This window comes from Chelonia mydas, chromosome 3, assembly GCF_015237465.2.
Source record: "Chelonia mydas isolate rCheMyd1 chromosome 3, rCheMyd1.pri.v2, whole genome shotgun sequence".
Classification (NCBI taxonomy): Eukaryota; Metazoa; Chordata; order Testudines; family Cheloniidae; genus Chelonia; species Chelonia mydas.
In genome coordinates this window covers 185,775,120-185,796,501 of record NC_057851.1, presented here as the reverse complement: position 1 = coordinate 185,796,501, position 21,382 = coordinate 185,775,120, and the positions used below count along the sequence as shown (strand labels likewise).

At 40.7% G+C, this 21,382-nt stretch overlaps 2 protein-coding genes across 6 annotated transcripts in view; one reads left to right on the top strand and one right to left on the bottom strand.

Moving 5' to 3' along the window:
• Positions 1–24: 24 nt before the first annotated feature.
• On the top strand, positions 25–16,305 carry PNO1 (partner of NOB1 homolog). 2 transcript variants are annotated; one of them, XR_006289936.1, is made up of 8 exons: positions 25–261; positions 1,691–1,840; positions 5,036–5,119; positions 6,099–6,159; positions 7,825–7,942; positions 9,171–9,241; positions 10,000–10,181; positions 12,182–16,305. XR_006289936.1 is itself a non-coding variant. In XM_007062865.4 (7 exons), the coding sequence occupies exons 1-7, from the start codon at positions 31–33 to the stop codon at positions 10,065–10,067; spliced, it is 783 nt and encodes a 260-aa protein (XP_007062927.2). In that variant the 5' UTR covers positions 25–30; the 3' UTR covers positions 10,068–10,342. The 2 variants fall into 2 exon arrangements, 1 of the variants encoding a protein (XP_007062927.2); XM_007062865.4 differs by lacking the exon at positions 12,182–16,305 and having other exon boundaries at positions 10,000–10,342.
• The window catches only part of PPP3R1 (protein phosphatase 3 regulatory subunit B, alpha), an 86,591-nt gene continuing 80,663 nt past the window's right edge, over positions 15,455–21,382 (bottom strand). For all 4 annotated transcript variants that reach the window (XM_037896025.2, XM_037896024.2, XM_043543944.1 and 1 more), the window contains 2 exons: positions 21,037–21,221; positions 15,455–17,639 (listed from right to left, as the gene is read on the bottom strand). In XM_037896025.2, the coding sequence (XP_037751953.1) occupies positions 17,592–17,639; positions 21,037–21,221 (233 nt within the window). In that variant the 3' untranslated portion in view covers positions 15,455–17,591. The remainder of the gene's footprint in view (positions 17,640–21,036; positions 21,222–21,382) is intronic.

The window sequence follows — 21,382 nt, the reverse complement described above, 5'->3', positions numbered from 1 at the left end:
CCGGCTCCGCCCGCACGTGTGAAGTGTTGCATGGAGGGGCCAGCTGAGGAAGGGACCGGGGGGAGCGGCCCCGCCGCGGCCCCGGAGACCCAGAGCGCGACGGAGGCTGGGGGCTTCATCAGGGTCGCCAAGCGGAGCAAACGGAAGCGGCGGGCGGCCGAGCTGGATGGGGGCGGCGGCGGCGGGAGCCGCATGGACACGGGGCAGCCCTGGCCCAGCAAGAGGCCTGACTTCCCGCCCGTCTGCGGGGACGCGCTCAGGGTGAGCCGGGACGTGCCGGGCCTGGGCTCCGGGGGTGCCGTGGCGGGGACAGGCCCTGCCCGTGGGGCTTGAACTGGATCGAACCAGCCGCTGCCTGGAGCTCGCCGAGGTCCCGTTCGCCGTCAGCGAGCCGGGTGCTGCGGGGGACGGGGCTCCCCTGTGCCCCCTCCGTGCCCCGGCCTGTGGGTGCGGAGCCCGAGGGCGCCGGCACGTAGGCTGAGCTCATGGAGCGACACGCCGCTGTGTCCTGCCGCCGCGTGGCAGCGCAGCGCTCCGGGTTGTAGCGGGGTTGGGGCCCGGTTAAAACATGAGCGAGGTAGGTTTGAGCGGTGTCCTGTCGCCCTGGTCCTGTTGTTTTCCCAAGGTAAGTAAGGGCACACGGTGGGGGGCGGGGGAGATGGTTTTCACCTTCCTGCCGGCTGAAGCTGTCGTGTTAAAGGGGCGTTGTTAACTTGAAAGCCAGTCAGCTTTAAAAAAAGCCCCACCAAAAAAGTAATAGGTACTAGACCTGGTCTTGAGTCCACCCGCAAACATCTGTGGTTTTGCGGTTATATAGCTTTGTAATGGTTTTTCTGCTCACAAACATGAGACATTGACTATACAGGGGAAACAATGAGACCAGTAAGTATTGTGCTGTCCAAGGCAAAAACTAAACAAACATTTTATCATTCAGCTAAAATAATATTAGGAATGATAGGTAAACATTTTTAGTTAGAAGTGTGACTTTTCAGTCGACTGAAAAGGAGGACTTGTGGCCCCTTAGAGACTAACAAATTTATTTGAGCATAAGCTTTCGTGAGCTACAGCTCACTTCATCGGATGCATGCCCAACTGCTGTAGCTCACGAAAGTTTATGCTCAAATAAATTTGTTAGTCTCTAAGGGGCCACAAGTACTCCTTTTTTTTTCCTGCGGATACAGACCAACACGGCTACTACTCTGAAACTTTTCAGTGGACTGTGTCCCTTTAGCTGTATAGCAGGTTTATTTATAATAATCTCCACAGGCACACTTTTCCTTCAGTGAAGGTGAGCTTGTTAATTTGGAGCTGAAGAACACTGTTCGGAAACTAAGCAGGAGTAGACGGGAAAACATTTGCAGCAAGAAGTTTCAGCTTTTTAAAAGTTGAAGTACTTGATAATAACTCTCCAGTTCCTTGGCACTGCCTGTTTCCAGTAAATATTAGTATTTAATCTCATCCATCATAAGTAAAATACTGGTATAAAACTTCTTTCACTGCTCTGGCAGTCTGTGCCTTCTATATTTTGGAGTCCCTGATATTTTTCCCTAACACGTTTTTTTCTTTCATTGGTGTAGTGACTTCAAGGCAAAAGCATGATTTGATGATTGAGCACTCTGATAGGCTGTTTTTTGGCAAGAATGATCATAGTGGTGGTTAGTTTCTACTTGAACTTTTTTTTTCTTTCTAGAGCGGAAAAGATGAAATGAGGAAAATTCCTGTACCAGCAAACAGATATACTCCTTTGAAAGAAAACTGGATGAAAATATTCACACCTATTGTAGAACACCTGCATCTTCAAATCAGATTTAACTTAAAAACAAGAAATGTAGAAATCAAGGTAAGGAGAAAGCTCTTTCCTGCCGTTTTCATGCAGCACCTCAGTTCAGCTAAGTCTGAAAACTTATCTTTTGCTATCTCTTATTTGTTCGGAGCACAAAAACGTGTTAATTATCTAGATCCCAGTTACTAGCTATAGTAAACTAAAGTGGAGCCATGTAGAACATATGGGATAAAACTAAAACTTAACAGTTGTGTCCTGAAGTACTTTACTCATAAAGCAATAAATAAAACTTAGAGAAAAGTAACCCCCTGGCAATACTGACCCAGAGGCTGTTTATCTCTAATTTGACATCACATAAGGGAGGGGAAAAAAATCAGTTTTTGAATAGCTCTAACCATTAGATTTGATTGCATAATGCAATCCTTTGTAAATAGTTAAGACTGTATAACACTTATGTAAATGATTTGGCAGCCCAAAAACATAACTCAAACCTCATAATGACTTTTATTCATCGTAGCGGACAAGCAATCATAATTACTTAGCGCATCTGTTCCTTCTGTCTAATGGACTATGCTCAAGTCACTTGGGATATAGAAAGTGATAGTTGCAGCCATAACTAAAATTCTTATTGACTGCCTATGCAGCTTAACAACTTTTAACAGCGTGTCTAAAGCTTGTGTTAAGCTCCTGACATGTGGGTAACTATATATTTATAGCATGTTGTAATACTTTTATTAAGCTGTGTTCCAGATTAATCTTTAAAAGCCACATTTTCAAATTTAAGGGTTGAAATGTGGAAGCTACTGGTAACTTCTTTCCCTTGTCAATAAATCTTATTCTGAGTACGGTCTTCACTACAAGACTTATAGTAGATAAGCCTGCACAAATGTCGTCTTTAGACAGTGTTCTGTTTTTTTGACAGTTGTGACTTGGTCATAGATCTTATGTATAATATACATAATATCGAATTTGGAAAATTGGAGATTTATAAATTGCTGTTTTTTGAGAGTCTGGAATGTGCTTGAACAATTAGAGAAAGGCATTACTAACTTTTTTGGTATCACCTCTTGAGGATAACAATATTGACATGTTATACAAAATGTACAGTCAGTTTTCCTTTTAATTTTTTTTTTATTTTTTAAATTCGATGTCTCCCACTGTCAAAGGAAACACGAATAAAATCCAGCATGATCTCCTCCCTCAGCCCCTAGCACATTCTGCTCCTCACTGAGACTTCGGGTTTGCTTTCCTCCTCCACCTGCTCCAGTATCCCCAGCCCTTTTTGTTTTATAATCTCAAACACCCCCTCCCCCTCCAAACACGTACTTCTATTCTTTCCATGCTCAGTACAAGCATCATTTGGTCTCCACAATCTTAAAATATAAATAGGAAAAAAGAAGCCCACATTAATCCATATCACCGTCAAATTATTGTCCAATCTCTCCCCCTATATTTCTGGACTTGCTCTCCCCTGTAGTCACTGTGTGGGGTCTTTTCTTCCATTTCCATTATAGACCCTCTCCAGTCATGCTTCTGCCCACTAAACTCTAATATAAAGTTTAAGACCTGGCGGGACCACCAGATTGTGTAGTCTGACCTTTATGTGACAGGCCATTAACACCTACTTGCATACTCTCACTAACCCCAACAATCAAAGTTAGACCAGAATATTACAGCCCACAGGAGCCTCGATTACTGTGTGCCACAGAGAGAGAATGATGCATCTTAGTTCGTCCTAATGTCTGAGGCCCCTACAGTGGCAGGGAAATGATTAAGTGAGATGGCCAGATAATCCTGGCAAGTGACTCAAATCCACATGCTGCAGAGGAAGGTGGAAAAACCTGCAAGGCTGTTGCCAGTCTCACCTTGGAGAGAATTCCTTCATATGGTGAACAGTTAGGTCCTGAGCAAGAACCATCCAGCTAATTACTTGAGAGAGAGAATGTTCAGTGCACCTCAGAGCACGGCCCACCCTGTCCAGTGTCCCATCTCCAGCCATGACCATCCCTGATGCTTCAGAGGGAGGAGATTGGGGGGGGCGGAAGCCCCCAGAATACAGAGCTCCCACTCTCACCAGAGTCTTTAATGATGCACTTCAAGCCATGAGATTTGTCAAGGCTCTCCTCGCTCATCTTCCTCAACTAGTTGTCTGACTTTCTTGCTGTCTAATTTATTGCTCTTGAAATTTTGTTTGCTCTTAATTTTTGTGGTTATCCTCCTACGTTACTCTGCCTCTAGTGTTTCATTTGGAGGGTCCTCCTCTTTTTCTCCTCTCCAAATTTTGGTGGTGGTCACACAGGGCTTCCTTGTTGGTCACATATTTTTCGTTAGTCAAAGTCATGCAAGTATCTATCTCCTTTATGCAGCTGACTCACAAAACTGCCTCTCCTTGTCCTATCTATCTCCTTGTCCAGACCTGCATTTCTGCGTATCATTCTGACGTCTTATAAATTTGTAGATAAGACCGCAAGGAATCACTATGATCTAATCTGACCTTCTGGATAGCCTACTCAGCAACATTTGTATCAAGTTCATAATGTCTGTTTGATCTAGGGCATATCTTTAGAAAGATATCCAGTTTGATCTAAGGACTTCAAATTATGGAAAATTCACCACATCCCTAGGTAAAATCTCATAGTTGTCCAATCATTAACTTTAATCTCATTCTGGCCAAAATTGTGGGCTTCCCTCCACACACACAGCTGTTGGCAGGAATCTCAACACAGATTGGCAGGAATCCCAGCACACACATCCCTGTGTTGGAAGGAGATCCTACCGAGGATTCCATTCATACAAGTTCTCAATACTCTGGTAGACAGGGCCTGCTGCTGGTGGCTGTCAAACTGTCTAGTGCCTCCCTGCTTCTCATTTTGCTGCTCTCTGTTTTAGGATGGCATGGGATTTGTTTCAGGAGAAGGAAAACCTCAGTCCCGCCCCATTCTGGCGGAGGACTCTGTTGGGCATAAACTCTCTTGGTGGGGAGAGAGGCTGCCTAGCATTGATTGAGTGGTCTGGGTAGCAACACACATCCTCATGATGGAGGGCCAGTATTAATTGAAGGCGCAGTGTTAATTCAGCAGAACTCCAGGGTCTCTGGACCCAAGCAGTAGATCAGACAGGAGGGGGTTGGCTTGGGGAACTGGTGTATTTCAGGCTGGTGAGTAGACTTAGTTCTTGGACTAGTAGCTGTTAGGTGAGTTTCTCAAGTCCTGACCTCTTTCTCACATGCAACTTAATTTGTTTCTCATGTAGACTTGTAAAGAGACAAAAGACGTAAGTGCTCTAACGAAAGCAGCTGACTTTGTGAAAGCATTTATTCTTGGATTTCAAGTTGAGGTGAGTCTTCGGCAGCCAGGTGGTCCTAGTCACCTAGTCTAAATTGTGATATAAGTAGGGATAATAGAAACCTGCTGGCTTAAAATCCTTGGCTTCTGTGCAGGCTTGCCACGGGGATGCTGGTTATGGGGCATAGGTTTTCTCTAGTTTCCGAACACAGTGGTACAGTAAGCTTGCCTTTTTAAAGCTGAAGGAATGTGTGTTATGTAAACATTTTATTTCAAAACGACTCCGAAGGTATATGTTGAATCTCTGGTGATGTATATTTTTTTTGCATAGATGTTTGTTTGAATTCGCTATTTTGCTTGTATCCATCATGTACTTCTAGTAAGGTTAACTTTTTGAAGAAGCATCAGACCATTTGATGCATTTTAAACTAAGCTTTAGAGGTCTCTTTTTTTAACAAAACTTGGTATGCTGGTGCTTAAAGTAAATCATGAGTTGATTCAGGGTTGTAGACCAGTTTCATCATTTTAATTTTTCTGGTTATACACTGTCCTAGGGGAGGGATAGCTCAGTGGTTTGAGCATTGGCCTGCTAAACCCAGGATTGTGAGTTCAATCCTTGAGGGGGCCATTTAGGGATCTGGGGGAGAAATTGGGGATCGGTCCTGCTTTGAGCAGGGGGTTGGACTAGATGACCTCCTGAGGTCCCTTCCAACCCTGATATTCTATGATTTTCTATGATTCTGTGCATGTGCACATTCCAGTGGGAGGTTGGTGTTTTGGGTGTAGAGAGCGTGATCAGGTATTTAAAACTCCTTCAGGGTTCCTTATACAGGAACATAAGCTGCACCCAACTAATTCTTCAGTGGATTAGCCTGATGCTGTTTGAGACATTACATGAGGTCATTCTGTGAATCTGTTCTATTATTTATGTCTTTCCCAAAAAAAAAAAAAAACGGTTTATGATGCAGATCCTTAAACATGTTTTGCTATCTGTATTCTGCAGCGTTATAACAATCTTTTTAATATTTTAGGATGCTCTTGCTCTCATCAGGTTAGATGACCTTTTTCTAGAATCTTTTGAAGTTACAGATGGTAAGTGTCTTCTGTTGCAAAACTTTCAGTAGTGCATCGGGTGTCATTGTCTTCTCTGCCCAAAAGAAAATTTCCTTTGAATATTCAGTAGAACTTGAGATCCGTTGTGAGTTGTTTTGTAGCTTAGTGTATTTAAGCAAACAACGTAAATCACAGATACTGTGCAGTAGTAGATAACTGAATTTGTCAAATATTTATGATAATACGCTACTATAGTGTATTTTGCAAAAGCAGTAGTCTTAGTAATGAGACCTCACTACAGCACTTCCTGTTACATCTTAGCTGAAAAGTAGAGTGATTCTAGTTTGTCATGAGGATTATTGGGCTCATGTAGTGTTTGAGCAGTGGCACTGTGCCTGATGCTGTACAAAATAAGACAGACCTTGTCCCAAGGAGTTTTAGAGCCTAAATAGGAACGTGAGAATCAGCAGACCTGTGCTGCAATTTTTTAAGCATTGCGTGGGTTAATAGACATCTGCTATGGAGGTATTTAGCAAAAATAAGCAGCACTGCAAAACTGATTCTGAATTCAGAGGCAACTGTGACACCTTTCACTTGAATTTAAGACAGGTAAAATCATTTAGTGGAAATATTGCTTCCTGTAGTAAGTAGTCAGCCCGTGTAGTTCACTGCTGTGGGAGGTCAGTCTTTTTTAAAGAAGCCAGGGGCGGAAAAAAGGGTTGGATAACATAATCGGTAACACTCTGCACAATCTTGAAAAAGCATGTATTTCTCGTCGGGGACATACATTTCTTTCCTGACCCACAGAGTGAGCACTTTTACTCCTATATACAGCAGTACAAAATTGGCTAGATGCATGGTGGTAGCACAATTGCCTTTCTCCTGAAACATCAACAGTTTTGTTCAGGTTTAGAAGCAGTATATCAGACTTGTCAGGTTAGTTCTCATCTGGTTTATGAAAGCCTGTATTCCTAATCTCTGCCGCTTATTTGTGACAAATAATTAATGCTGTAGCTACCCTTTTCCTTGCCAAAAGAAGAGTTGAGGAAGTGCGTAGTGAATTTGAAAAGTGACATTCTGGGTGCGTTAGGGAATGCTATGGCTCTGGGTTTTAGACTGAGGGCTGGTAATGGTGTTTTGGCCCATCTGCCCCACACCTGACTCCCACTCATCGAATGCTGAGTGGAGCAGCAAACAAAATAAATCCTACCACTACAAAACACTATGCTGCATGTGTAGTTCTCCCCTGGGGAGAGGATGAGAGAACACGAACAACAACTGACAGATGTTAGTTACATTGCTGAATGCACTAATGGAAGGTGCTCAGATACAAAGGAATAAGGGTGGTATAGGAACCTAGATGTTTCTAATTTCAGTTCTGTTCTACATGAGCATGTTAATTGTTTTGATCCTCACCCAACTCAGTTAGGAATTGGTCCTTGTTCCCCAGCCACTTGAGGAGTGATTTGTTAGTCCTACACAGAGATCACTTTATTACTCCTCTCTGACACACTGCTAGTCTGGGGTGAGCTGCTGTCCCACTGTAGTGAATAAAATAATCCCGGTATAGTGTTTCCCTGTCACCATAGGGGTATTTTGAAACTCATTCCTGTTTGTAAAGTGATTTGAAAGACCCTAAAAGCTGGTATAGAAATACATATTCCTATTGGCTAATGAAATGCAGTTTTTTCCCTTCTGCTTTAGTCAAGCCTTTGAAAGGAGATCACCTTTCTAGAGCAATAGGAAGAATAGCAGGAAAAGGTGGAAAAACCAAATTCACTATAGAAAATGTAACCAGGACACGAATAGTTCTTGCTGACTCGTAAGTAGACTCTCCTTCTCATATTTAATTTCTAGGCAATTTGATCCTTCATTGATTCTTCCCTTCTGTGCAGTAACCCAGAATGCAGTGTTGTGCATGTAAATGTAGGGACAGTTCTACATGATGGGGATCATTCAAGATTCTTGCTCTCCAAACCAATGAATACTAACATCTTCAAAGTGCTTGAATTCTTGGCCTACATGGTAATGAAAGGTGAATGCTCCTTAGGGGCCAATAGTAGGATCAGCATCTGAGGCAACATCACTGGAGGTTGGAAGCTGAATAGGTAGGGGAGTTATGTTCTGATGGTAGCTGAATGGTGTCCCCCAGAATTATAGGCTTCCTAAATTGCAGGAAGCTCAAACAGTATCAGTGAAGAGGTATGATATTTGAAAGAATGTACAGATGACAGGTAGCCAAGTTTTGGTTCTAAAGATGGAAGGTGCTCAAAATATGAAAATACATGTTTAAAGTGAAGCACAAATTAGCCTCCCTCTCTGACTGAATTTGAGCTATCCAGTATAAAGATCTGGTGAAGGGAAGTTGGTGGGGACTTGTTCTAATGCTTCCATGTTTGAGGAGACTTTAAAGGATAAGCTTCCAAAGGGAGCGCAGTTCAGCCTCTTCTCTTTTGTAGTTGCAAGTTGACCCACTAAATAAAATGCAGGGGAAGGTCTGAGTATTAAGGTGCATCTTCATGTGATAGCTGGAAGTGCAGATATATAGTTTGCATCTACAAATGTGAGCATGCACAAGTTACATTGAAAAGGGTAGAGGATAGCAATGAGTTATTCATTGTTTGGGATGCTTAGTCTCTTTAAATGGGAAGTGGGATCTTGGACTTCCAGATCAGTTTCTCCTCTGGTCACTGCTATTAAACTTGGTTACAACTGCTCTCATCACAGAACAACTCAAAACCTTGCCCTCTCCAATCTTGTGAGCTAATCGTAACATCTTTGGAAATAAATTATGCATCAGAAAAGACTATGGGACAGAGATTCCACCTATTGTTAGTAGCATGAAGTGAAAGGAAAACACCAGCTCAATCATACTTGTTACAAGTGTTGTAATTAATAATGCAAGACTAGAATTCACTAGTACTTCGCTGCCAAAGATCTAGTGTGTTGATTCTTGATTCTCAAATTCACTTGACTACCGTAATATTAACTACATGCTTAAAGGGAAAAAAACCTTTCCCAAATAACACTGTTTTGGTTGCTTGTTACAGGAAAATTCATATTTTAGGATCTTTTCAGAATATTAAGATGGCACGAACAGCAATTTGCAATCTCATTTTAGGTAAGCCCTATTAAGTAACTTCAGTCCCTTGTGCAAAAACATTGATTTGTTGTAAGATCTGTATTTAAGGGGAAACTGCGATCATTACTGCTTAAGTAGGGCTTAATATTTTTTTTGCCAGAGGATTATTCTAAATCTGAACTCTTAGATTTACTCACCTCATTCTTGACTGCTACTGCTGGGGAAAGATCTTCTGCTCCTAGATACTCCAATTGTTGCAGAGTAAAGATAGCAGAATTGCTCCCTGCGTGTGTACCTCCCAACTTCGTGCTTTAAGCAGAGCAGGGAAGGGAGTGTTGAATGTCCACAGAGGGCTGCACTCACTAGTGACATTTCCTGTTTCTGGCTTTTGTTGTTTAGTACTAGCTAAAACAGATGAGTGGAAACTCTTACAGTACTGGGTTATTAAATGAAAAGTTAGCACAAGCTTAGTGTCCAATAGATAATTTGCCAATCCTCTCCAGCTAGGAATGACTTCTAAAGAAAAATCACTTGTAAACAACAAATCTATATTTCTTGCAATTTAATTGCAAAGCTTTACCAAAGCATAGCGGCTATCTCCTCCTTTATATTGGAATCCTTAATCTGTTGACAAGCTGATGATTTCTTTTGGAGCCTCTTGTCAGTCAGGGAAAATTATCTTGGCAGTAATGCAGACACCTTGAGCTTTCAAAAGCAGCCTTAATCTTACAGCAGAGTTTGTACTAATGGTTATCTGTCAGTAGCATTTTGTAATAATGTGTCTGTCTTCTCTGCAGGAAGCCCTCCATCAAAAGTCTATGGCAATATTAGAGCTGTGGCAAGCAGAGCAGCTGAAAGATTCTAAGACCCAGGACTCTAATTTGGGACTCTGTATCCAATATACAGATATTGTGGCTGGAGATCTTAATACACAGCTAATGTGTATAGAAATAACACAAGTTCTGCATGAAGCTTACAGGTGCTCAGCCTCCTTCAACTTGATTGGGAAGCTTAGAAGAAAATAGGGCTGCTTTTGCAGTCTGTTTTCATTCAGGCATAATGTCTGATCTTTTGACAAAATATTTAAGTAATTTAACAAAATCCTTGTATGTTCATTAAATATTAATGCTTTATCACTAACCAAAAGTATGGTTAATTTGATTGTATCTTTCACTTAAAGCAAGCATACTGATGAACAGGACTGTTGGTTTCTGAAGAAAGTGACTGGTTAGGAAGCATCGTAAACTCATGCATTCAGATTTCTTAAATTGTGTAAACTTAGTTCTTCGACCAGTGGCAACAGTCTGACTCATTTGATTGTATGTCACCTTTGGTGATTTATTTATAAAATTCCTAGAGGAGGGGGAAGCAGGGCCTGTACATATCTGAGCTGCAGACCAAAATCTTGTCATGATACTTTGTATAGTATACATCAGGAATCTCAAATCACCACAAGGGCCACATCACTGACATCCCGCCTCCACTCCACCCCTTCCATGAGGCCCTGCCCTGCGTCTTCTCACCCCCCATTCTGACCCTTTTCCCAAATCCCTGCCCTGCCTCTTCTCCACCTCCTCCCCTGAGCATGCAGCTCCCTGCTCCTCCCTCCTGGAAAGTGTTAAGTGCTGCCAAACAGCTGTTTGGTGGTGGGAAGTGCCTGGAGGTAGGCAGAGGAGCAGGGATGTGGCATGCTGGGGTGGGTGGCAGGTCAAAGCTTGGCAGGCTGCAGCAAATGTGGCTTGTGTGTTTGAGACCCCTGGTATACATGATCACAGAATATAAGATACTGTACAGAAATGGTAATAGCTCAAGTGTTTAGTGTCCCTAGTTATGTTTTGGAACAGGAAAAGTACAGTTTTCCACAGACACACCCCTTGCTGGATATTGTCATCCACCTTGAATCCAGTGGTTAGGCTTTCTTTGATTTAAGTCATTACTCCAGATGATGATGGGCAGGGACATTTTCTTTCTTGTGATGAAGATGCACTCTCAGATTGAAGCGTCAAGTACTTGAACAAATTGATGCATTAAAAAGCAGTCACCAGGCCCACATGGTATACATCTGAGATTTCTGAAGGAGCTTAGGTATGAAATGGCTGAGTTGTTCATAAATCTTATTTAAAGACTGTTACTTTCCAAGCTTCTGGAATAATAGCTATGTTGTGCCTGTACTTAAAAAAAGCTCTGGCAATATGTGAGAAATCATAGACTATTAAGTCTTCCATATGTACTTAACACATTTTACTTGTAATTATCATTTCAACCAAATCTGCCATCTGGAAAATCATATGATTAACCAGCATGATATGTACAAAGGAAAATAGCTTTTGATAAGGTTCCTCAGAGGCTACCGACAATAAGTTTCTCGTAAGGTGAAAGACAAAATAGTGCCATGGATCCAAAAACTGTTTAGGAGATAAGTGACCATTTAATCTGTTTTTATAGCAAAAGCACAAGAGCTGCAAGGCCCGTGGTTCTCTATGTACTTATGTTCACTGTATAAATGTTTGGAAACATAAGTAGTGAAGAAGCAAAGTTTAGATGTTATTTAAATTAGTCAGGACCAGAAGAACTTGAGCCACTTGACCAAGCTAGGTGAAAATGTAATGATGGATGAAGTTCAGTGTCAGTAAATGCAAAGTAATATACATTGCAGGGAAAACAAACTACTCATGAACCTTCCAGAATGCTAAACTATCAATGCAGGAAAGTGACGCAGGTGATGTAGACATCTTAATGAAGACACCAGTGTGCAGTTGCAGTCAAAGAAAAGGTGATTTAAGGAAGAGGATGGAAAATACACCTGTACAATAAAGAATATGGCAGAATTGGGGTGTGTTTAGGGAAGAATTAAAATAAAGGGCATAGAAAAATTCATGATTGAAAAGAATGAGATTGTTTACTTACCTTAATTTGCCCCCTTTAGGTGAGTGCATGACATCATACCTTCAATCACATCACAATTTTTTTTTTCCACAGAACTCCTTCCTCAAGGCACATGACGAATGGGTCTGATTGAGCAGCTATTCAATAACTTGTTTCCTCACTGTTCGCTGTAGGACCCCCAGCCTTATTTACTGCATCCTATTCAATCCTGGCTCCAAAGACAATTTTGTCATCAGCTTTTTGCTATAGTATTGAGTGCTTCACAAACAGCTTATTTTCACAACGGTGAGGGAGTTCTATACCCATAATACAGATTAACGACTAAGGCAGAGAGATAGTAGACCCTTCTGATGATAAAGTTTAGGAGCTTGGTTTAAGATGTGGGGGGAAATTCCAGCTACTACAATAGAGGCAGTGGGGTAAAATGGGGCACAGTTGGGCCCAGCAATCTCCTGGGACTCACAACAGTGCAGAAAAGCTCCTCCTCACTGGGACCACCAGGACATATGTGGTAGTAAGCTTAATTATTGCATTTCCTAACTTGAGTGCTTGGCTTTAACTCATGTTTAATACAATTTTAATTTTTTTTAAAGGCAATATATTAACTCCTACACCAGGCCATCAACAGGGTTGGAACCTTTAGATAGATCACCCACTCCTAGCTTTTCACCCCAGCCCACTCCTTTCCTTCCCCCTGGCTTGAGTCTTGTCCCTTCTGTATTTGCCTAAGGTGGCTTCCTCTGCTACCCTACCTTGACACCAGTAGGGGCATCACTGAGAGCATCGGATAGAGGGGTTCCCTGTTACATTCCTTAGCTCAGGGGTCATAGAGGTTTTACATGGGTTGCAAGTACATGCATGAAACAGAGCATCTGCTATAAAATATCATTTAAATACCTTCTGCAGTTTTGGCTGCTGCTGCAGCAGTGCTGCCTTCAGAGCTGGGTGCCTGGCCAGCAGCCAGCACTCTGCGGTCACTCCACTCTGAAGGCAGCACATGCTGCCAGCATCACCACAGAAGTAAGAGTGGCAATGGGGTGCTAGTCAGTCTATTGTGAAGTGATATTTGTATGTTAATACCACTTTTCACTGCCTCCCAGCTAGCGAGCAATTCTGCTGTGAAAAGCGATAGACAGTTTCTTCACATACCTCCTGGTATTAAACAGTAAATATTTAAAAATATAACTTTTCTGCTAATAATTCAATCTTTAATTTAAAAGCTGTGAGAAAAGATATTCATTTTAAATAGGGTGATTAATTTAGCATTTAAAGTAGTGTTAAATATAAAATAGTGGTTTAATTTAGATGGGGAGGTGTCAAAGGGGTCAGCCATACAAAAAGTTTGTGAACTACCCTAGTCCACTGCTGCCAAGCAAGTGGCTTCCCCCCTGCAGCCTAGTGTAGTCAGCAGTTGGAGCAGGGAAATAGAGCATGCTGGGTGCAGATAAGATTTTAGCTGCTTCACTCTGACCATGTGAAAACAGATTTTTCAGAGGCTTAGAACTTGGTCAAATTTCAGTTCCATTCTCAAGGTATGGGGGTACAAGGGCTTCTCAAAGAAATTCTAAAACCATTTTAAATATGGGGAAAATGTATTTTTCCCTAACTTTGTTCTCAAAACCAGCAGAACCATTTTGCATGAAACCTTCCAAAATGATTCCATTGCAATTTGCCAAACTTCAACTGTTTGGGCTGAAAAGATATAAACAACGGAAGCTACGGTCTTATATGGGGAAGATGTCAGGCAAACTTCAAACGTAGTGCTACCAGTAACAATGAACCAGCCAAATTCCTCCACTTTAAGCATACTAAATACTTTCCCAATGTAAACAGGTCACTTGTTATGAAGGGAGATTTCTATTAAATGGAGCATCCTAAAAAGACCCCACTTCCATGTTCAAGTTTATACATTTTAAAATGGAATTTCAGGCCTATACCATCCTTCTGAATGCAAGGACAGCGCGAGATATGTACCTGCCTGAATCTTGTACTATTGAACCAGCTCAATTTAAGTAAAGCAGTGAACCGCTCTACTGGACAAGGTTCTAGTTCAATAAATGCTGCTTGAAGTGGTACGGAGCGTATGCAGAGTTGCTGGTGCTCAGCACATCAATACAGCAGCAGATTTCCCCTCAAAAATTTCAACTATGAAGCCTTCTGCTGGGGGTGTTAATACGGCTGCATGTTTAGAGAAATGAACCGCTGTAACCTGTTGAATAGTTTTGTAGCATATGTGTGCACCTCTGTAAAGGCACATTTTTGCACTTCAGGCACCTGCTCCCATTTATCACGTGCCCAAAACACTACCAAACTTGTACTAAGGGTCCCCCCCGCTCTACTAATAGTTAGAATATCTAGGTGAGTTGTGATTTAAAGTTAGTCGGAAGATTGGCTTGTGTTGTCAAACTTCATCCCAATCCTGTCTTGTCCTGCAACTTTGTCTTGTATACGCATTAGTACCGGTACTGCTTTTTTGCGAAGGGCTCAGACATCTTTGCCCCAAACTAGTGAGGGCTAGTTAAATGGGAAGAAAGCATTATGATAGACTAATTTAGTCCTACCATTTTACACACCAACTTTGAGAGCAGTAGAAAGAATAGCTACGTTGCACAAGAGTTTTCCTGAGGTAAGTGTGCACTGAATGGAAGCTACTGTAAAGCTAGCATTGGGTGCTACACTGAAGGACAAAACGCTCCTCCTCCCCCCACACTGGGCTAGCCCCCAAAAGAAGCTTCTTCTGAAGTGGGACGTCAAAAGAAATGAAATAAACAGGCTTTGGTTGAAATAAAAGGACTTCCAGACTAGGAGTGTTTTTCAGTACTTAGAAACCAGACAATTGTGTTTTCCCTCTGCTTTCTTCAGAGGATAGTGCACCTGCCTCCGAGGACAAAGATCATTCCAAAATGCCTGTCATCCTTGCATTTAAGTTAGAGCTTCCTTTTACCACCAAAAAACGTCTGAGCTAGTTGAGCTGTCTCCATGACGGCAGGTGGGTCCTATGAGACAGAGTTCTGTGTGGCTCGAAAGCTTCTCTCTCCCCAACAGAAGTTGGTCCAATAAAAGATATTACCTCACCCACCTTGTCTCTCTCATGTCCTCTGGATTGGCAGATGAGCATATAGGAGAAAAATAACCTTTATAAAATCATGTGGCTCTGAAACACTGCAAATGGGAGACTGGCAATGTCCCCACTAACAGCTGGCATCTTCTAACGCACACAACTTTCAATAGGAATTTTATAGCGCGAGTACCCAATTTCTTTAAACTAACAGCAACTATGGAATTAGTTCTGCAACATTCATTTTTAAAAGTGTAAAGTAAAGCTGCCTGACATGAAGCGCAACAGAAACATTTAGGACCCGATGGCAAGGTTCAAATATTTTATTTTTTTATTCATATAGTATGAAGGTTCTATAGTTCCCACAACATATGATGTAGCATGCAGAGGAAAAACTAAACATTCAACATAAACCGTTTTCCCCACACAACCTAAAAAAAACCCTTATCCCCCCGATAAGGAAATAACAACAGCACTATTTGCTAGAACGCCAGCCAAGATATGCACAAGCGAGTAAGAGAAATAGAAAGCATTTGCTAAAATGTTTGTAACAAATACTTATGTACAAAAAATTCACAAAAGACTAGTTCCCCCTTGAAGCAGAGCACATGGCAGTTGACAATGGAACAGATACAACCACTGGCTGGGATTATAAGCCACGTACTGATCCAGAGGAAGAAAGTTACATGTAGTGGAGATTTTCGGTTTGAACATTAACATTTACCAAAGTTTGGCAACATTATCTTTTTAAATTATGCAAATTATGTAAACAAGAGGAACATTTCAATTCGATCTACATGCAAAACTTCATGTCATGCAAGGACACCAAGCACCTGGATTTCTCTCTCACAGACAGAGCCCATGATGTGCAGCACTCAGTTGAAGGAACAGCTATGGCAGACAGGTGCTCCATTTAAGTAGGTTCATACAACCTGTCCTTTCCACTGTTGATTATAAAACATTTTTTAATAGAAAAACTGCTATACAGCAAAGATGTACTATCCTAAAAATCTAGTAAATGTGTTTGTCTTCCAGCCAATAGTACCATTGCAGAAAAGGGAAGGGATGATATAAAGTTGTAAAACATGGCTCGCTACTTTTATATCACACAAATATATCAAGTTACCATCCATTAGAAATCATGATATGGACAAATCTAGGGGGGAAAAAAAAGAATTCTCCAATTGAAGGACTGGAGAAGAGGAAGAGATATAAATTTAGATAATGTGAAGTTTTCCTCCTTCTCTATGGCATAGGTTAACAAGATTCCCCCCCGTATGAATCCTATATACATATATATCTCTATAGATAGAGAGAGAGATATAAAATATTACCAGTTATTTATGCTACCTGTAGTACTTTTTTAAATGCAGAGGGGAAGCTGTTATGGTTGAAACAAATTTAGTGGCAAGAAACATTTTATAATCTCACTAAGCAATGTATAAAATGAGTAAATGGGAATCCTGCACAATTACATCAATCCTAAATTTCATTACGCTAAGTGCAAGAGAAATCATGAATGCATCAAACATCTTCAGCTGTTGTATCTGAAATGAATCTCACAGCTGATTTATATATCCTTAGGGCTATTTAATAGATGCAACTGCTCCCAGTTAGTAGGTGACAGAATGAAGTGACCATACAAGCATGCTGCAAGTACTATATGCATACAAGGACTAGTTCTTGGCATTAGCATTAAACTATATTTTCTCATACTATTAAGCAGAGCTGTACTACAAGTTATTTAGCAAAGAGAGACAGTCCCTGGTAATATATTAACAGGTATAAATAAACTTAGTCTCCTGTGTTACAAAAATGTAATTAAGGTTAATTAACAGGAAGCAATGCTTTGTCAGCCAGTCAATATATAGAAACATCTGAACAGCCACAGGAAAAGGAAAACAGTTGTCCTAACACCCTGTTAAATTTTTACATTCTTCTATTATATATATATATAAAACTGTGTGAAATAAAAGTAAGGATGTATATCCATATATTGAACTGTTAATGTTCTGCTTGGCACTTTGTACTCTAGTTTTGTTTCTGAATCAAGTATATTAAATTAAAGCCCATCTAACTACTACATATAGAAAGCTACATATATATCTATATATAAATAGACACACATATATATATAGATAGATATTTCCTTGTTATAAAAGATGAAGAAAAATAAATTAAAAAGCCAACCCCTTCCCTTTCTCCACCACACTGATATGCTCTTTCCATCTTGCTGTCCTTCAGACTTTAAAGTGCTACACTGAGTTATTGAGAGAATAAAGTTCAATAACACTTAGTTGGCTTCATGAGGCTCATGTTGGAAAATGTGGCTTCACAGAGAAAAATACTTCCATTTAAATACACAGAGAGCGTTGCTGGACGTCTTGAGCAGATCTTCAGAGATGGAGAAGAAAGCAAAAGTGTTGGGTGGTGCCCTAAAGAGAGTCACACATCTACCACCATCTTTTTGTGGATATCTAGGCCCCCTACAACCTGAAATGGGAATGAAAAACATTTAAAGTTAAGAGAACTGAGAATTAGTAAAATGACATTAAATAGCACACCACATAAACATACTTCTACTTGCATCCTCTTAGCAACTTGCTACCTCCAGTCAGTTGCTTTTTCTGCTGCACACCTCTTTTCTGGCCTTTCCACGCCAGCTTACACTCCCATAGACTGAGTAGGCCAAATTCACAAGTAACATATAATGGGGTGTAAGTTATGGCAAGTAGGTTACATGTAACAGAATCTAGGTTAGTGCAACTCACACAGTGAGGGAGCCAGAAGAGAGAATAAATCATACCAGCTTATTCTCTCTTAGATCCACTTATACTGACCTCTGAATTAATTTGTCAGCTATGATTTTCATACACACAAGCCTCCTTGAATAGGAAAACTATCATGGCCTGAAAATTAAACCTGTGGAAGTTAACATGAGGAACCAGGAGCTTGGGGAAGCCCACCCCCATCCCTGGTAAAAGAAAGGGCGTGCACAAAAAATATGGGGAGCATCCAAAAAGTGTTCAGGAACTTCCAAAAACAGCAGGATACACATGTTCAGAAAACTAAGGGAAGATGCAAAAAACAAGGAGGCAGGGGAGGAATGGGTGTGCAAAGGAAAAGTGGGGAAAGGTGTGCAGCCGAAACAAGGGAAAGACATTCAAAGAAAAATGATCGTGGAGGTAAAGGATGCATCAAAATCAACAAAACGTGAGAGAAAAATCAATGAGGGGAAATCAAAGAACAACGGCATAAGGGGAGGCAGAGATGGAGAGAGGTGGGATGAAAGGAATGGGTGAGGTATGGAGCAGAAAAAACAAACATAGAAGAAACCCACACATACTGGAAACTAAAGAAAGGAGAGAGAGAACAAAAAGCAGAGGGGAACTGGGCAGAAACACTGTAAAAGAAATGCTGAGGACAATGGATATACAATGAGAGAGTAGAGAATAAGAGTGTGAAAAAGGTTAGGGGACAACAAAGACATCACCTATTTAAATATGTATTGGCAGTACTGCTGTAGTCATGCTTGAGAAGGGAATTCATTCTAAGCTCTTGTTTACTAATGTATATAAATTACCAGAAAATTTACTCCTTATTATATTTCTAATTCTGGTCTTAGTCCAGAATACAAAAATTTTATATTTTAAGTTTGGTAAAAATTCCATGTGGCCATTTCTTAATTAAAGGAGCATGAAAAATTGAGATTTTAATCCTTTAAGAAAGTTTCCAAGTGCTATAAGAGAAAAGGATGTTTTTTTCAAAATCTGCACTCAACACATACACCACACTTAAAGAAGAATGAATGATTTGTATTGAACTGAAGCTATAACCTCATACAAAGAGCATACATGTGCTTAATACTTTTTTCATTGTATATCAAGCTATCCAGATTTACATGCCTCCATACTCATCAATTTAAATATAATAAAATCAAGATACACATACATATTTACTGTCATGTGTGATCATTTGATATTTTATAAAAAGCACTTGTATTTCAATGCATCATTTGCTACTTTCCTTTTAAGAAAAATATAAATTCTCATGTTAAGTCAATCTCGCGGTTGAGCATGTTATATGCATAAAAATCCCCAATTACAAAGGTATGATTATCAGACACATGATAATTCAAATACACTGCAGCTTTATATTAAATCAATTTTAAAATACTAACGTCTATTAATTATTTTTCTTTTTATCACTTTATAGGACCAGTGCTTAGAATAGTTTATTGGTCCTCAATGCATTTATATTGGTCCAACCAAGTAAACAGATAACACTGACAGCTCTTGCAGGACATGAAGTATCTATCCCACAAAATCATGTTATTCTGATGATTATTTCCATCCATCCCTTCAATTGTGACATTTTTAGCAAAAGCATTCTCTCTCTCAGGTGCTTGGCTGGCTGATTCTCGTTCACATACTCAGAGTCTAACTAAGGGGATGTGAAGAAATTTCACCCCGTGTCAGATTGGCAGTGACCTTATGGGTTTTTCATCTTTGCAGGATATGGGTGTGGCACTTGCCAGGATTATCTGGATATATCTCACTTGATCATTTCCCTGACATTGCAGGGGCCTTGAGCACTGTTGCATCTTGGTCCCTCCTCTTCTCAGCCTGTAGCACATAACACTCTAGTCTCCTGTGGGATGTATTACTTTGATTTTATTTTGGCTGTGGTGTTTAGTCTGTGGGTCGTGGCCTGGGATATACAGAAGGCCAGACTAGATCATCTGGTGGTCCCTTCTGGCCTTAAACTCCATGAAAGAGACTCTCAATGATGTCAGAGTACCTCTTCCATTCATTCATTCATTTTTGTAAAGATCTCCACTCAACACACACACCACATCCAACACATACCCTTCCCATCCATGATCACGGACTGTCCCTGTGACTACTAAAATAACTGTTTAGATGAAAAAGCAATTATAGAAATGTATTGGGTATTTTAAATTTACTTTTAATGAATTTTGCTGCACAAAACAAGGAGTCTATTTCCATGGACCATTAATGGTCTGCAAATATGGTTTAGGAACCACTATTTTCTACCATTTGAAAGCCTGGAATCCAAGGCTCCTGTTTCTGGTTCCTCAATCTAGAACGAGGGTTCTCAAACGTTACTGCACCACGACCCACTTCTGACAACAAAAATTATTACAGGTTTCAGAGTAGCAGCCGTGTTAGTCTGTATCCGCAAAAAGAAAAGGAGGACTTGTGGCACCTTAGAGACTAACAAATTTATTTGAGCATAAGCTTCCGTGAGCTACAGCTCACTTCATCGGATGCATTACATGACCGCAGGAGGGGGGACAGAAGCCTGAGCCCACCCAAGCCCTGCTGCCCTGGGGGGAGGAGGGGTCAAAGCCCGAGCTCCACCACTTCAGGCAGGGGGGCCAAAGCTGAAGCCCAAGGACATCAGCCCCAGGCAGGGGGGCTTTAACCTGAGCCCTGAAGCCCTCAGGCTTCAGCTCTGTGCCCCAGCAAGTCTAAGCCAGCCCTGGCAACTCCATTAAAATGGGATCACGACCATCTTTAGGGTCCCAACCCAGTTTGAGAACTGCTGATCTAGACGTTCACTTTTGCCATACAGCAATTACAGGCCTGGGTAGTTTTCAATTGTTTTTATACATCTCAACAAAAAGGATGCAAAAATTAATCCACTGTATTTGCAGCACAATATTTTGATAATTTTTTCTATAGGCAGGTCAAATTGAAACATCTGAATCCTGAATAATGCAGTCAGTTATTTTATTATTAATTTTACTTACTGTAAGACAACAACAATGGTCTTATTTTAAATGTAATTGTGGCAAAACCAGTCTCTAGGTCAAACTGTATTTTAGTAAATTTAATATCAACATCTTTCCCTAAAGAATACTTACAGCACAGAACTCTTCAAAGGATATTCTTCCATCACCATCCTTATCTGCATTAATTATGGTTTTGTCTACAATTTGCTGTAACTGAGTGTCTTTGAGATTGTTCCCAACCATCATCTTCAGCACTTGGAAGAGCTCCCCATTGGAGATATAGCCATCTTTGTCCATATCATAAATCCGGAAAGCAACTGCAGAAAATGAGTTAAAGGAAAATTCAATAGTAAATATGACCTGCCAACAAAAATTTTAACTAGACTGAACACTTCTCAGAGGGCAGATACATAACTATGTATTTTATATGCACAACTGAGAAAAAAGGTTTTGCATTGTTTTCTGTAGTCACATTGAT

Bases quoted from the DNA above. Each gene is read 5' to 3' on its own strand.
- PNO1 (XM_007062865.4), top strand. From the start codon at position 31: ATGGAGGGGCCAGCTGAGGAAGGGACCGGGGGGAGCGGCCCCGCCGCG. The intron at 5,120-6,098 runs GTGAGTCTTCGG...TTAATATTTTAG, and splicing joins TTCTTGGATTTCAAGTTGAG to GATGCTCTTGCTCTCATCAG. The intron at 6,160-7,824 runs GTAAGTGTCTTC...CTTCTGCTTTAG, and splicing joins ATCTTTTGAAGTTACAGATG to TCAAGCCTTTGAAAGGAGAT.